The sequence below is a fragment of the Protopterus annectens genome, chromosome 1.part0 (genome assembly GCF_019279795.1).
Source record: "Protopterus annectens isolate FY-2018-M chromosome 1.part0, PAN1.0, whole genome shotgun sequence".
Classification (NCBI taxonomy): Eukaryota; Metazoa; Chordata; order Ceratodontiformes; family Protopteridae; genus Protopterus; species Protopterus annectens.
The window spans coordinates 1,400,748,058-1,400,761,993 of NC_056725.1; the positions used below are offsets into that span (position 1 = coordinate 1,400,748,058).

Here is a 13,936-nt window from a genome sequence, read left to right on the forward strand (position 1 = left end):
AGGAAGGAATACAAAATTTGATTTGGACATACAGGAGCTAAAATGGCAGATTCTTTTGAATGCCCATAATTGGCCGGGACTTAATGAATATTGTACAATCAAACCTATCCTTATGAAGAATCATATTAAGGGTAGGTGCTGATTCAGTCTTTGCACACTGCCGATTTCATTAACTTCACATTCAAAACACAGTTTCAAAAATAAGTTTAAAATAACTTCAAAAACAATTTCTACTATGAGGGAAGTGTAATACATACATGAGCAATTTAAGTTTATCTATGTACAATAGCTTGAAAAATATGTATATTTATTCAAAACTTTAAGAGCAATTATATGCATTATAAATCATTTATATAATTAAACAACAAGTATATATACACTATAAAATATTCACATGTAAATATTAGGGTGAAGTGTTTATAGGAGATATTGTATATCAATTTATGATGTTATATATATATAAATACATTGCATCGCTTAATATATAAATTTTCATATAATTTTTTATATATAATTTTTATATATTCCTTTAAATATTTTTTCATACATACATATATATTTTTTTCATTTTTTTCATTGAATTTTACATATTATTATATATTATTCATACAGGAATTGGAATAGAATATTAGTTTTGTTTTTTGTACAATCATTCTGCAGTTCAATTTTTATAACGTTATATGTGGTTTTTAAATGATATTTAAGTTTATTCTGTGGATATACAACATATAACCAATTAATATATATATGTAAAACATGAATCTATTATGTTTATTTGATTTTTAACAGTATTTATGGATAAATTGTTTAAACAGCATACTTAATTATCATTTAATTAGGTAATTGATTGAACCTATTGTGTATATAAAAGGGAGGTAGTCAGTGATGTAGTTATTCTGATGAAGTTCGTCTTGGCGGACGAAACCCGGGTAAATTCTGTTGGATGTGTTTACTGCATGGCGTTGTGTTGGCTGTACCAGTTCGTGTGTTTTTAAGAATAAATTCCATTATTGCTGCAGATACGTTGGTGAAAATTCTTCAGCGTGGAACTTTTCTTTAACAGTCAGAATATCTAACCTTTGTACAAGGAGGTACGTGCTATTGCTGTGGTTTACCCAGACCGTGGAACTTCCTGGTCGCCTTTTATCAGTTTGTGCTTTACCTTCGTTCTTTGGATGCTAATGTCTTTGATGTATCCGACCTTTCTTTTCAGAGTAGTTTTATTGAAAAGATTGTCTATGTACAGGTTGAATTTTGCCTCATGACTAAGGGACTCCTTCATACTTTTCAGTCTAAGTTTCACTTTCACAGTAGTTCTGAAACAGCAATAGCCAGATTAACAAATGGCCTCCTGATGGTTAGAGATCTGTGATTTTATCCTGTCCTCATCCTGATGAATCTGTCAGCAGCCAGTTACAGTGTTCATCTGGGTTTTACTGTGTTTTTGCTAACATTGTCTGAGATGATTAAAAGAAAAGTCTTTCCCTCAATGACATCCAGCTTTACATCTTCTTTTTTCAACATAATAGAGTGAGAGTGAATTCCCTTGAGGTGACCTCAGGGTAGTTCAACAGTGGATATTTCTTAGCCATTTGAAACTCAATGCTTCCAGAAATGTGGTCATGCCAATCCATGACACTGTGAAAGATTTTAATGTTGCAACTTTCATCATATATTTCTTATGCTGCCAACAAACTTTGGTTTGAACACTTTATGTGTGACCCAGTGTAGCTGACTGTTATTTATGGATCGAGTATGATCCATTCTGAAATCTTTCGGTTTTCATTTTTGGAATATTGACTGGATCAAGAACTTTATCCTTTAAGACCATCTTTTGAGTGTTGTTCATACCCTGGTCTTGTCATCTTATCTGGACTGCTGCAATGTTGTTTACCTGGGACTTTCCGACCCCGAAACTGACCCTCTACAGCTGGTGCAAAATTCTGCTGCCAAGTTACTTAGTGTATCATTTTGCCATCATATTATGTCTGTATTGTAGAACTTGCACCGAGTCCTTGTTAGGTATGTACAATCCTGAGAGTGTTAGTACTGGTGCGCCTGTCATTTCATAACCTGGATCTCATGTACTTAATTTGTTTATTGCGCTATAGTTCCAGCTATGGTCACTGAGCTCAGCCTTCCAGGGGATGCTGGTTGTTCCAGAGATGCAGTTAAGGTCATCTAGCTATCATTCCTTTGCTTGTGAAGCCTACAGCTGTAGAACTTGTCACCATGGTGGCTATATGAATGCTCTCTGTTAACCATCTTCTGTAGATCCCTTAATACGTACTTGTTTGATTTGACTTTCAGTGAGATCACATCAGATTACCAGTTTAGTTTTTAAACCTTTGCTTGTTTTATCACTTATCTGGTTATTTGCATACATATTTAAACAGAGTACCTTAATAACCACGTTTTCCTCTTATTAAGAGCGTAAGCAAATATTTTATGATATCTTAACTAGTTGTTTACTTTTGTCATAGATTTTGTAATTTCCTGTTTAACTCTTGTTTTTGTTGCTTGCTATTTTTAATTGTACTTGCTTTGTAAATGGTGTTTTAGAATTTAAAGCACCCAGACAATTTTGAAGTTGAAGATCATTTTTATAGTTGAGAGAGTATTGAACCCGTTTTGTGGTTTTCAAATTCTTATGCTAGTAGATTATTTTCCTTGTACCCATCTCCTCTACCAGAAAGATTTTAGAACTGCAAGGCAGTGGTGTATAGCAAGCCATAGTCAGTTTCTGGTGAGAACAGGTTGACCTTCCATCCTTCTTCCTTCTTGCATAGGGTGGGCTTAGATAGTCCTTCAGTCAGTGCCCACAATTCTCTGTTTTGTCCCCCAGTTCACAGAATATAAGGAAAAAGATCATACATGTCATGGATTTGCACAGGCAACTCGGATGAGATACTAAAAGAAACAGAGACTTAAGGCAGTCTAATTAGTATTTTTTCCCCCTTTATGCCAGGAAAGCAGTGAAGATCAGTATCCAGGCGGACATTCTTGAAATGGCTAGCTGATGTCATCTCCTTTTTATGACTGCCACGTGAATGTTCTTTCTGGACAGGTCAGAGAACACTTCACAAGGGCAGCTGTTACCACTTGCACCCTTTTATCAAAAATATCTCAGCTCAAGATACATACATACATACATATGTACAAATGTTTCAAGCACGGGCATTAATGCCCTTCTAGCTTGCCAATATACCAAAACACTTGTTCCCATAATAAATGTCCAGGCTGTTCTTAAGAATATCTAAACTAGTACTTGCTTTAAGGTAATTTGGTAGTCTGTTCCAAGCATCAGCTACTCTGTCAGAGAACCAATTAGTACACTTCTCATTCCTGCAGAATTTTCTACATAGGTTATCTGACGATTCTCTAGTACTTTTTGATAAGCCCAAACATTCCCAGAGGTAGTTGTCCCTAAATGCCCTATATACCTGAATAAGATCTCCACTTAAATATCTGTAAGTGACACTTAACAAGTTCAGATATTTTAGTCTTTCATAATAACTTAGATTTTCACATCCATGGATGCCCTTGGTATATTTCCGCTGTACTCTTTCCAGTTTATTAATGCTTGTTTTCCTGTAGGGTTTCCATATTGTTATTCCATACTCAAGTTTGGGTCCAATGTAACTAACAAACAACGATTCATTATGTTTGATTTCCTAGACTTTATAAATCTTTTTATACAACCTATAGTTCAATAACTATCATTAGCCAATTGGTTGATATGATTAGAAAAACTCATAGCTGAATCTACCCATATACCCAGGTCCTTAAATGAGTCTACAGTTTCAGCCACTGTGTGCTGTATTAAATATTCACCTTTCAGTTTATGTCTCCCAAATCTGATATGCTTAGTTTTTGATGTATTTATCAACATATTATTCTCCTGTGCCCAAATGGTTAATTTAGTCAAATTATTTTACAGACAAGCCTTAACTGTAACACTTGTAATCAGTTTACCCAATTTCGGGTCACCAGCATATAGACTATAGAACACCTCAGATGAAAAAGTAAGGTCTGAAAGATGCAATCTAAACAAGTAAGGGCCTAGGACAAAGGTGGGACACCTTGACTGTAACCAAGGATTTCACCTGTCCAGTTGGTGTGTGATACTTGCCATGTCCTATTTGTAAGCCATGCAGCTATCCATCTTATCAACAATACATCAATACCTAGTTGTACTAATTTATTGATCAGTGTTTTGTGTATGACCCTGTCAAATGCTGAAGTTAAATCTATATATATTACATCACAGCACAATTTTTCATTCATAGCTGTTATTATATTGTTATAGAACATCATGTTACAGGTGGTAATAGATCTATTTTCAACATATGCATGCTGATATATGGTTTCAAGTCCCAACCTCTCCACTTTTGACAATAACTTATCCAGTATTACCTTGTCCATTATTTTTCCACAACATGAAAGTAGACTTAAGGGTCTATATGATGTATACAAGATGTATGCAAGTATGGAACTTTTCATAGGTAAGTACTAGACCTGCTGCTCTTGTTGGCCTTTTTAACCTTACCCAGTTATGCTTTTTGTACTCCAAATAGCCCATCCTATTTGGTTATAGATTCTCCTTACTCATCCCATGGTCTATAATTATATATTACTCCTAATGAGAATAACTGGGATCATATCTTAGATAATTTGAGGGAGCCACTGCATGGGTTAAAGCATTCTGGAGTTCCCGCTGTTCATTAGAAGTACAGGGGGCAGTCTTGGGGTAAATTTTCTGTTTGGATCCATATCTGTGCTTGAATATGGACAGGGATGAACTTTGTTTTATGTGGATGGGAGGTCTGTTCCAAAGCTGCGGTATCCTGTATGAGATGTACGTGTCTCTAAAACATTCTGTTGATGTTGCAGGAGAAGTTTAGATTCCTAGACTGAGAATTTTTGATGCTGTCTGACTTTCTGATATGCAATAAATCCATCAGTAATGGGTCAGAGGATGCATTGTATGCCAGCCACAGGTCACCTCTTAGCAGTCTGTAGGATGCCAAGTATAGTGTCAGGGCTTTGAGTCAGTAAGCACAGGACATTTTTGTTCAGGACTTGTTTCCTTTTATTAAGGTATCTCTGTGGGCATCCCAGTTGTTGCAAGTGTCTGGACAGATGCATGCCAAAGAGGGCATTATATTCAGTGACTGGCCTAATGATGGCTGAATAAAGGGGGCAATAACATCCCTAGATCTAGACATAATCCCTTTGTTTATAAGTTGTGCATTATAGAAGGATTTTCTTACAGCACATGTTGATCAAAAGTTAGGTCACTGTCCCCATGTGTTCCCAAATCCCGAACAACTGGATCAACTCTTGGGGGTGTATTGTCACTATGGTAGTACCTTGGAATAGATAACTTTCCAAAGGATACAGTAATGTATTTTTGGCAATTAATTTCAGTCCATGATTTTGGTACCAGTTATTTATTTGCAAACCTTCCTGCAGGATGATTGAGTAATTTGGGGATTCAATAACTGCTCCTAACTTGCAGTCATGTGCAGACTTAGTCAGCCAGAGCCCTTTGTTATTGGGTTTTACTTTAGAAAAGTAGATGCCAAACAGGGGAGGTCGTAGCACAGAATCTTGGGGGACTTCACTGGTGACTGGTCTCTTTGTGGTGATGATTTCCCATATTTTGATTATCTGCATCCTAGCTGTGAACCAGATGGCAATCCAGTGGGTGACATAGGGGTATAATCTCAGTTTATTTAACTTTTTTTACTATGCTTGAGTGGAGAATTGTGTCAAAATCTTTGGCCAGGTTGAAGTATGCAGTGGGCACCATTTTGCCGTTATCCATTGTTTTGTGGCTGTTTCAAAAAAAAAATCCACCAGGTTGAGTAAGCATGACCCACCCTTAACAAATCCAGACTGAGACTGATCCAGTGTCTGAAGGTTCCCTGTGTCCTGATCAATGAGTTCCATGATAAGTCTTTCCATGGCTTTGCATATGAGGCTGGCCAATATGTAATTGTCCGAGTCTGTGAAAGGGTATTCCTTATGCAAGGGAATGAAGGTAGCTGTTCTTCAGTCACTTGGTACATTCACTTGGAGGCTAAGATTGAACAGTGTTGTTAGGGGTGTGACTAAATCATGCTGAATGCTATTTATGATGCATCCAGTGATATTTTCAGGAACTACTGATGCAGTATTTTTAGCTTTTGATAACACATTTGGGACTTCGTGTTGTGTGATAGCTGGGGGCAAGCCAGTTTCAGGTAGGTGTATGTTGAGGAGCAGACAGAGGAGAGAGAGTGGTACAGTTAGAGCTAAACTTAGCCAGTAAATTCACTATATCTTCAGCCTCACTATAGATGTCATTGTTCACAATCAGCTCAGTGTATTGCTGTGTTGTGCTTTTGAGATTACGAGCATAACTAAAAATGCCTTGTGATTGTCTTTGGCTTGAGTAGCTATTTTGGCTTTAAACTTGGCTTTGGTAGATTTTATTAAGCTCCTGAGTTTTGTTTATTTCACTGACAGGGGCTCTAACATTCTAGGGATAACTCTTCTTACTTTTAGTCAAAATTCTTTCCTTTTATTATAAAGCTTGTTGATATAATGGTTCCACCATGTGGGTTTGTTTCTGGGTTTGACCTGCACTTATTTTTATGGGTACAGCTGCATCAATGCCACAGTTTACAAGCTGGTATAGTGCAGTGGTTTACGTTGCTGTGCATTCAGCTCATTGTATTGCTGTGTTGTGCTTTTGGAATTATGAACATAACTAAAAATGCCTTGTGATTGTCTTTGGCTTGGGTAACTATATGAGCCTTAAACTTGGCTTTGGTGGATTTTATTAAGCATCTGTGCAGCAGTTTTTATATTGGTATAGTGCAGTGGTGTACATTTCTGTGTATTTTGTTGAGTTAACTGGGTTTGGTGGGGATTTGAAGGTTGACAATGTATCACTTAGGAATAGGTAATTTTGTCTTAAAGAAATTTCTAAAAGTACCTTGGATGAAAGGTATCTATGGTTTCAGTGTTATTTTGAAGAAGCCTGCTTTATGGTCAGACCTAACAAGTGATGAAGATACACAGGGGATGGTGCAAGATGTTCTGATACTAGTAAGGACAAAATCCAAGATATTGTTCCCCTTAGTGGGTACTCTGACTAATTGTTCCAGGGCATTTGCATTTACAAAGTCCAGGAATCGCTGTGTTTGTGGACTAGTTAGTGGTGGTTTTGGTTTCTCAGTCTATAGTTGGCTAGTATAGCTCACTTAGTAAAGTCATATTGGGTTTAATACTGAGGGATTCTAATTCCTGTAGATTGACATTGTGTTGTCAAGGGAGTTCTATAGCTAGCTAATATATGGTATGGTACCTTTTTTATGCTTATTTATGGTTATTTGGGCATGAAGAAACCATAGTGCATCATACTGATTTACCAGTCTTGATACAAGTCTCTTATGGTTGTAAATTGATACACCTTCACCTTTTTTCCACTTTAGTGCACTAGCTGGTCTAAATGTGTGGAAGTTATTACAGTCCTGCACAGCCGAAATGCTCTCCACTATTTTAAACCATACCTCAGTCACTACAGAGACATTGATGTTCTCCAGGGTGAGAAGGGCTTGTAGGGATTGGAGTTTCTTCTTTAGGCTCCTAGCATTGATCATTAACACCTTCATATTTTTGCTTTGTTTGTTTTGTTATATCGTAACTTTATTAGGTTGGCATTGCCTAAAAAAAAGACACTACGGAAGGTATTGAATGTCTTTGCCAGTAATCAAAACCTTTAGAGAAGATAGATGTAGGCCTTTCCTGATGAAGCAGAGCTGCCTGTTAATCATAATCCTCCCAGGCTGACAGATATCGAGCCCCCTTTGAATGACACCAAAAACTAAGCTGAAGTCGATTATTTTTTGTCATATCATGGCATCATCTTTGGAGAAGGTAGAATGCTTCTCAGTGCTAGGCTCGTACCTACCTTGGACAAACAGTCTGAGAACTCCATCATGTCTCTCTTCATATAGTCCAGGGAGGTGTATCTCAAAGCATTGACACCAGCATGAACTATGGCAGAGTCATACTGGTATTTGTTGTTCAAAGACTTGAGTGAATGTATAGTCTGACCGATCTTAGCACCAGACAAGCAACTAACCATCACTCTTTCCTTGCTCAGCCTGATAAGAGATGCATCTGTATGTCTTACAATGGAGTCTTCTATAACGAGAATGTTTGGTTGGGTCGATGCCTGCCTGATGGGCTCAGCATCCGTGACTTTGGGAATCATTGTGCTAGGTGAGGAAGTAGGCTTAATTTTCTGAGTTTGTTTTGTGCCTGTCTTGTGTTTGGGAGGACTTTGATGTTTAGGCAACTTAGTCTTTAAAATCTCATTATATGATGAATTATGTGTATTGTGATGGCCTTGTAGAGGTGTGATTTGTGGTGTACTGCTGTCTGTTTTGTCATTTGAGTTTAATATGTGTGAGATTTTTGCTTACAAAGACATTATATATGTGTACATCTCTCACACATTGTATAATGCTGTTTGAATAATAGATGATCATCAGACAGCATGAGGCAAGTCTTACACTGTCTCAAGATACCCCTCTCAATCAGACTGGCTGTAGAAGTTGTGGGGAAGTGCTGGTCTTAATGCCGACAAGAATGACTCCGGGGGCAGGGATAACTGAAACTGCTTGGAGTTTGATTTTAGAGTTATGTGTGGGTGGACTTTCCACTGAGAGTTTAAAGTTCAGTACAAAACAACTAGCTTCGAAACCTTCTTCTGCCACCAGCAAGAACCAGTAAACTAATTATAGTTTAAAAAAAAAAATTGTCAATAAGATACTAAAATCGTTACAAGTAATATCAGTACACTCAGTATTAAGCAATTTTATCAATGATCTTTGTCTGGTGAGCAGTTTAAGGGGAGAGACTTTGCAAAATGATACTTGCGTACTTATTGCCAACAGCCAATAAACATGGAGAGGGAAGACATTATGTTGTCAAATTATCAGAAGGGGCAGGTAGTAACAGTTACACTGGGTTTAAGAACTCAACTACAACAGGGTGGATGAGAGAGAAAAACAATTAGACCCTTGGCTGTCAGCTCACTGGTCTGGAAGTATCTTAATACAAAGACAAGTCCTGAACTAGCCTGACATACACTCAGTACATATGAGTAAAACTAAGGTTTAATACTTACATACTACTTAAACAGCAAAATGCAGTACAACTATGTATTGGAATCACTAATATAGGCTTAAATGACCTTAACTAAAGCATATACAGACTGTTAAAATAAGTTTAAAAATCAGATGAAGAAATGAAAACACTTGCCTTTCTTTTCTCTATGTAATGGAACTATTACTATGCAACAGTATTTTAAAGATTGCAGCAAACAGCAACTTTGGAATTCTTACACTCTTAGCTCTGAGATGAATGGCCTTAAAACTGCCTTAATGCAAATTGTTTAATTTAATTCTCAGTATTACAGGACTGGGCATGCCGTCAAGCGGTACAGTTAGTTGTTGCTTGTGATGTGTTACAAATTGTTAGTCCTCCAGACAGGTCGAGTCTGGGACATTTTGACTGCTTGGTAATCTCCCACGTATCTGTGTACATACTGTAGCAGTGATCCTTATGAACTTGGTACAGCTCTGTGACGTTTCAGACCATAACTGTAGGCATTCTTGATTAAGAGGATCTTTGCTGCAGTAGGTGCTGCCATCTCCTCTTCCATCTGTTTTGATTTGTTAGGTAGTACATGCTTTGTTCTCTTCTGTTCCTCAGACATTTCATATATTCCCTTCTGCCAGAAAGGGCAAGAGGATACAAGCTCATTTGGGACTCCCTGCTTCAAAAAAAGAAAACTGGAACTGAAGATGGTGTGGGTTACATTGTCGTTTACAGCTGAGTTTTCTGTTTGAGAAAGTAATATTCCACCTGATGTCTATGAATGATCTTGAAGTCTGACCATAACATGTGCAGTTGAATCCTATTTCTTTGTGAACGTACTGCAGCAGTGATCCTATTTGATCATGTATAGATATGATGAATACCCTTACACAGCTCTACTTGTACATTTAGTACCTTATTTAGCTTTATTTACTTTCATATTATTCATAATTGCCCACACTCATTACGAGTTTTGTTTTCTCCAGTTTGCTACTGTGACAAAGGAAAGACCCTAGAAATTCATGAAATAAGCTGCAAATTCCTAAGTTTGTGATTCTGATCTTATCCTTTTGTCCCTATTTTATGAATATGAGGGCATAACTTCGACATGTCAAAGCTTTCAGGTCAACAGTGAAAAATAAAATAGTCTTTTTTTACCTGTTTGGTAAAAAGGGAGAAAATAAAAGTATCAACTATAAAACTAGAACACTAAAATATTTATTTCATTATTACTCTGTTGATGGTTCTTACATGAAAAGTTGTGTGGAACGTAGAGCCTTCTATTTAGTACCATGATAGTAAAAGCTAAGCTTATCTGTACTGAACTGTACAGAATGTTGTTTTCTTTTCATGCATTATTTTGTGTATCATTTAGTTAAAACAGCTGTAGGTTATTTTCAAGTGACAGTTCTTTCTGAAGTCATGTAATTGAGAGAACAAAGGTAACATTTCCTGTCCTTTTTATAGCAGTGCGCTGATGCTGTTCAAAAGAACTTGAGTCCGCCCATTGTTTTCAGTTGTGCTCACCCTTCAGCTTTCCACTCTATTGCATATGGTACTCCCCCGTCATCATTCATGTTCAGAAACAACATAACATGTAAAAATGTTTTTTCCATAACTGGGTTTAGATACACAGAGGAAGTAAGAAAAAGACTTGTGAGATGGTTTTCTCTGTCCAGTGTATGATTAGCTGCATTATGCAGTTGGATGGCTTTGTTGTGCTTTGGTTCTCAGTGTATGATTTAAACAGTAAATACTGTCAGATGTTATTGCTGAAGCTTTATAGAAACCTTAACTGCATCCTCTGAAGCTATGATGAGGACTTTAATCATGAACCTTGCCAGAGAGGAGGACACAGGGCCCACTGGGCTGCCATTTCAGGTATGTAAAACAAACTGAAATACATAGTTTGCTGTCAGAAACTGTACTGTGATGACATATGGCAAGTTTCCTAAGAGAATTTCCTATGAAATCCTATCTTAAACATGGAACTAGAAGAAAACTGTTAGACTGTGTTTTGAAGCCCTGGATTCTTTCCATGGAGAGGATTTTTATAGCTGTAAGTATAACAAATCTGCAGATTATTGTAAACAAATGAGTCAGCAAATCATTTCCAGTGAATGTATGCAGTGTATGACTGCTAAAGTACATGCTCCTTGTTGGGAGTGCTAAATATTACTGCAGTGAAAAATGCATACAGCTGTAGTAACTCTTGATTATTGAATATTTATAATGTAAACCTGTGTTAAAAGAGTACACAGCAAATTAATGATGAGTCTGCTTTGTCTGGGCAAAAACAATCTATGATTGCAGAAAGCAGAAGAATTCAGCCAAAAAGGAAAAAACTTACTAATGCTGTGGCATTTGTGAAGAAAACTGTGTAGACTACATTGGAAAACGATGTGGTTGCGTATGTATAATTTTAACAGAAACAAGCTGTGAATGAGTGAATGTGCAAAACAAGAAGGAAAGACTTTCAGAAACATTTGTTATAGAATGACGTGCCGTTTGATTTTGGCGCACAACTGATTTTAAACATAGTTTAATACGATTTTTTTTTAACAATTTATGCATATTTTTAAATACAACAGCTTGTTAACGGATGAATATTACAGTAAGTAAGGTACGGTGAATTTTGTTGGTAACATTTTAAAACGAGAATAGTATTAATACATTGTTTATCTATATTTATAAGTAATTACGTTAATTGTAATAAGTTTTGCATTAAAATGGAGCTGTTGATTGAATGCTGAAATGTAAGAGACAGTAAATTTTTGTGAAGTAATAGTGTATAAAAGCTAAGCGTTTATTATAGCAATAACCCACGCCTGGGTGTGGGTAATGCGAGATTTACCCACAGTTGGCGTGGTTTGACCAAACCACGCCAACCGTGGGTAAATCCCGCATTACCCACACCCAAAAGTGGATTATTGCTATTATACTATGACATTATTTAAGAAAAGAAATTACTTTTCTTAAATAATGGCATTGTATAATGCCTCTTTGCTGCCCTTCCGCAGCTGTCTGGTATCCGCGGCAGTTCTGATGTACTGCGCATGCCTACGCAGTACATCACAGCTGTGGCCAAAAGCAACGGAGAAAGAAAGATCTCTGTTGCTTTTTACTGTCTCGCTATGTTAAATGGGTTTAACATAGTGAGACAGCTTTAAAATAAGCAACGGACATCTCCGTTGCTTATTTTAAAGCTGTCTCTCTGTTAAACCCATTTAACATAGCGAGACAGGTTTTAAAAAAAAAAGCAACGGAGAAAGCAAGATCTCCGTTGCTTTTTACACACTGTGTCGCTATGTTAAAGGAGTTTAACATAGCGAGACAGCTTTAAAAAAGCAACGGAGATCTCCGTTGCTTGTTTTAAACCTCTGTCGCTATGTTAAACTCTTTTAACATAGCGAGACAGTGTTTTAAAAGAGACTTATACTAATGGAAAAAGTCTGGGCGACCGGACCTTTTTCCATTAGTATAAGTCGATTTACAACGTGCACGCTGGCCAATGCGCATGCACGTTTTGGAATATTAATGGGGGGGTCATGGTACAATACCTATTACTACATATGAGTTTGTGTGGAAGAATTTCAAGTGATTTCTGGCTCTTTGAAGGATCACTGTTTTAATATATCTTGATGTTCTGTTCAATACCAACCTGCAACACAGTAAGTCATTATTACTAATGTTTAATTTGCTTTAATCCTAATTGACCTGATGGGGCAGATGTGATTATTTTGGCTAAACATTCTGTCTTCCTCAGAAGACAAAGATTATAATACCCTCTGCTGCCTAGTGTTTTTTTTTTTTGTTCTTTTAGAATGTCAGTACTCAGAATTGCTGATTAATTTCAGAATCAGTTGTCATAGTGTCATGTCCTTTTTTCAGTGACTGTTACAAGTTCATTTTCTTAGTTTTTTTCCCTTCATATTCTCTGCTGCTCTGTCTGGCCATCAAACCTCTCGTAGGCAGACAGGAGCCATTTCCTTCCTTCACAGTGGGGAGTCTTTTATAACCATGGTGGTGAGGGTAGTAAGTTGGTGTACAGCCATGATTTCATGTACCCCCACCACCACCATTCAGAGTATAAGAACATTTTATTGACAAACATAACCATACCCAATGGCCGGGGGGGCAAGTGGACCATGTCATAATGGGGTTCACAATACTTTTCATATGTGAGTAATATACCCAGCATGCCTACTATGAAGGCTACCATGCATCATTGATTTGGTGAGCCTGACATCAGCCCGAAGTTGTGTTTTTTGCATCCTAACCCTATCTGTAAGGGAGCTAGTGCAATCTGCAGCTGACGTGTCTCACTTTTCCCCAATAATAGACATGTCTCTGACCTCCTCTGCTACCTCCCTCATACACCCAAGTGGCTAATCAAATCTGTGTCACCTGGGCCACAGTCAGGACTTTATCCCTCTGTTCCACTGGAGCTGATATTTTTGTATGTTTAACCTTTTTTACAGACACTGTAACGTCTTTTTTCTTTCAGCTGCAGAAGGTGCAGAACTTTGCCTTCTTAAGACTAAGACTTTATTAGTTTGGGACCTCCTGCGGAGGTTGTTACCATCTTCAGTTCCTCAGTGATCATTGAGACAGAATACTGTATTTCACACTATTCTAGTCATAAATGCTTACTCAGCTGTGACAGCAGAAGCAGTAGAAAGACTTGCATGTAATGGGTCATGTGATGTGGAAACCAGAAAGGCAGATCTCTAAGGAAGTATGATGTGTCATATGAACTCATCACGGTGCACATAAG

General features: G+C 37.3%; 1 protein-coding gene across 4 annotated transcripts in view; it reads left to right on the forward strand.

Annotated features, from left to right (window-relative positions):
* Positions 1–13,936, forward strand: part of CCHR1.PART0H19orf54 (chromosome chr1.part0 C19orf54 homolog) — a 419,506-nt gene that overhangs the window by 189,831 nt on the left and 215,739 nt on the right. For all 4 annotated transcript variants that reach the window (XM_044067269.1, XM_044067248.1, XM_044067259.1 and 1 more), the window contains one exon: positions 10,970–11,040. In XM_044067269.1, coding sequence (XP_043923204.1) covers positions 10,970–11,040 — 71 coding nt within the window. The remainder of the gene's footprint in view (positions 1–10,969; positions 11,041–13,936) is intronic.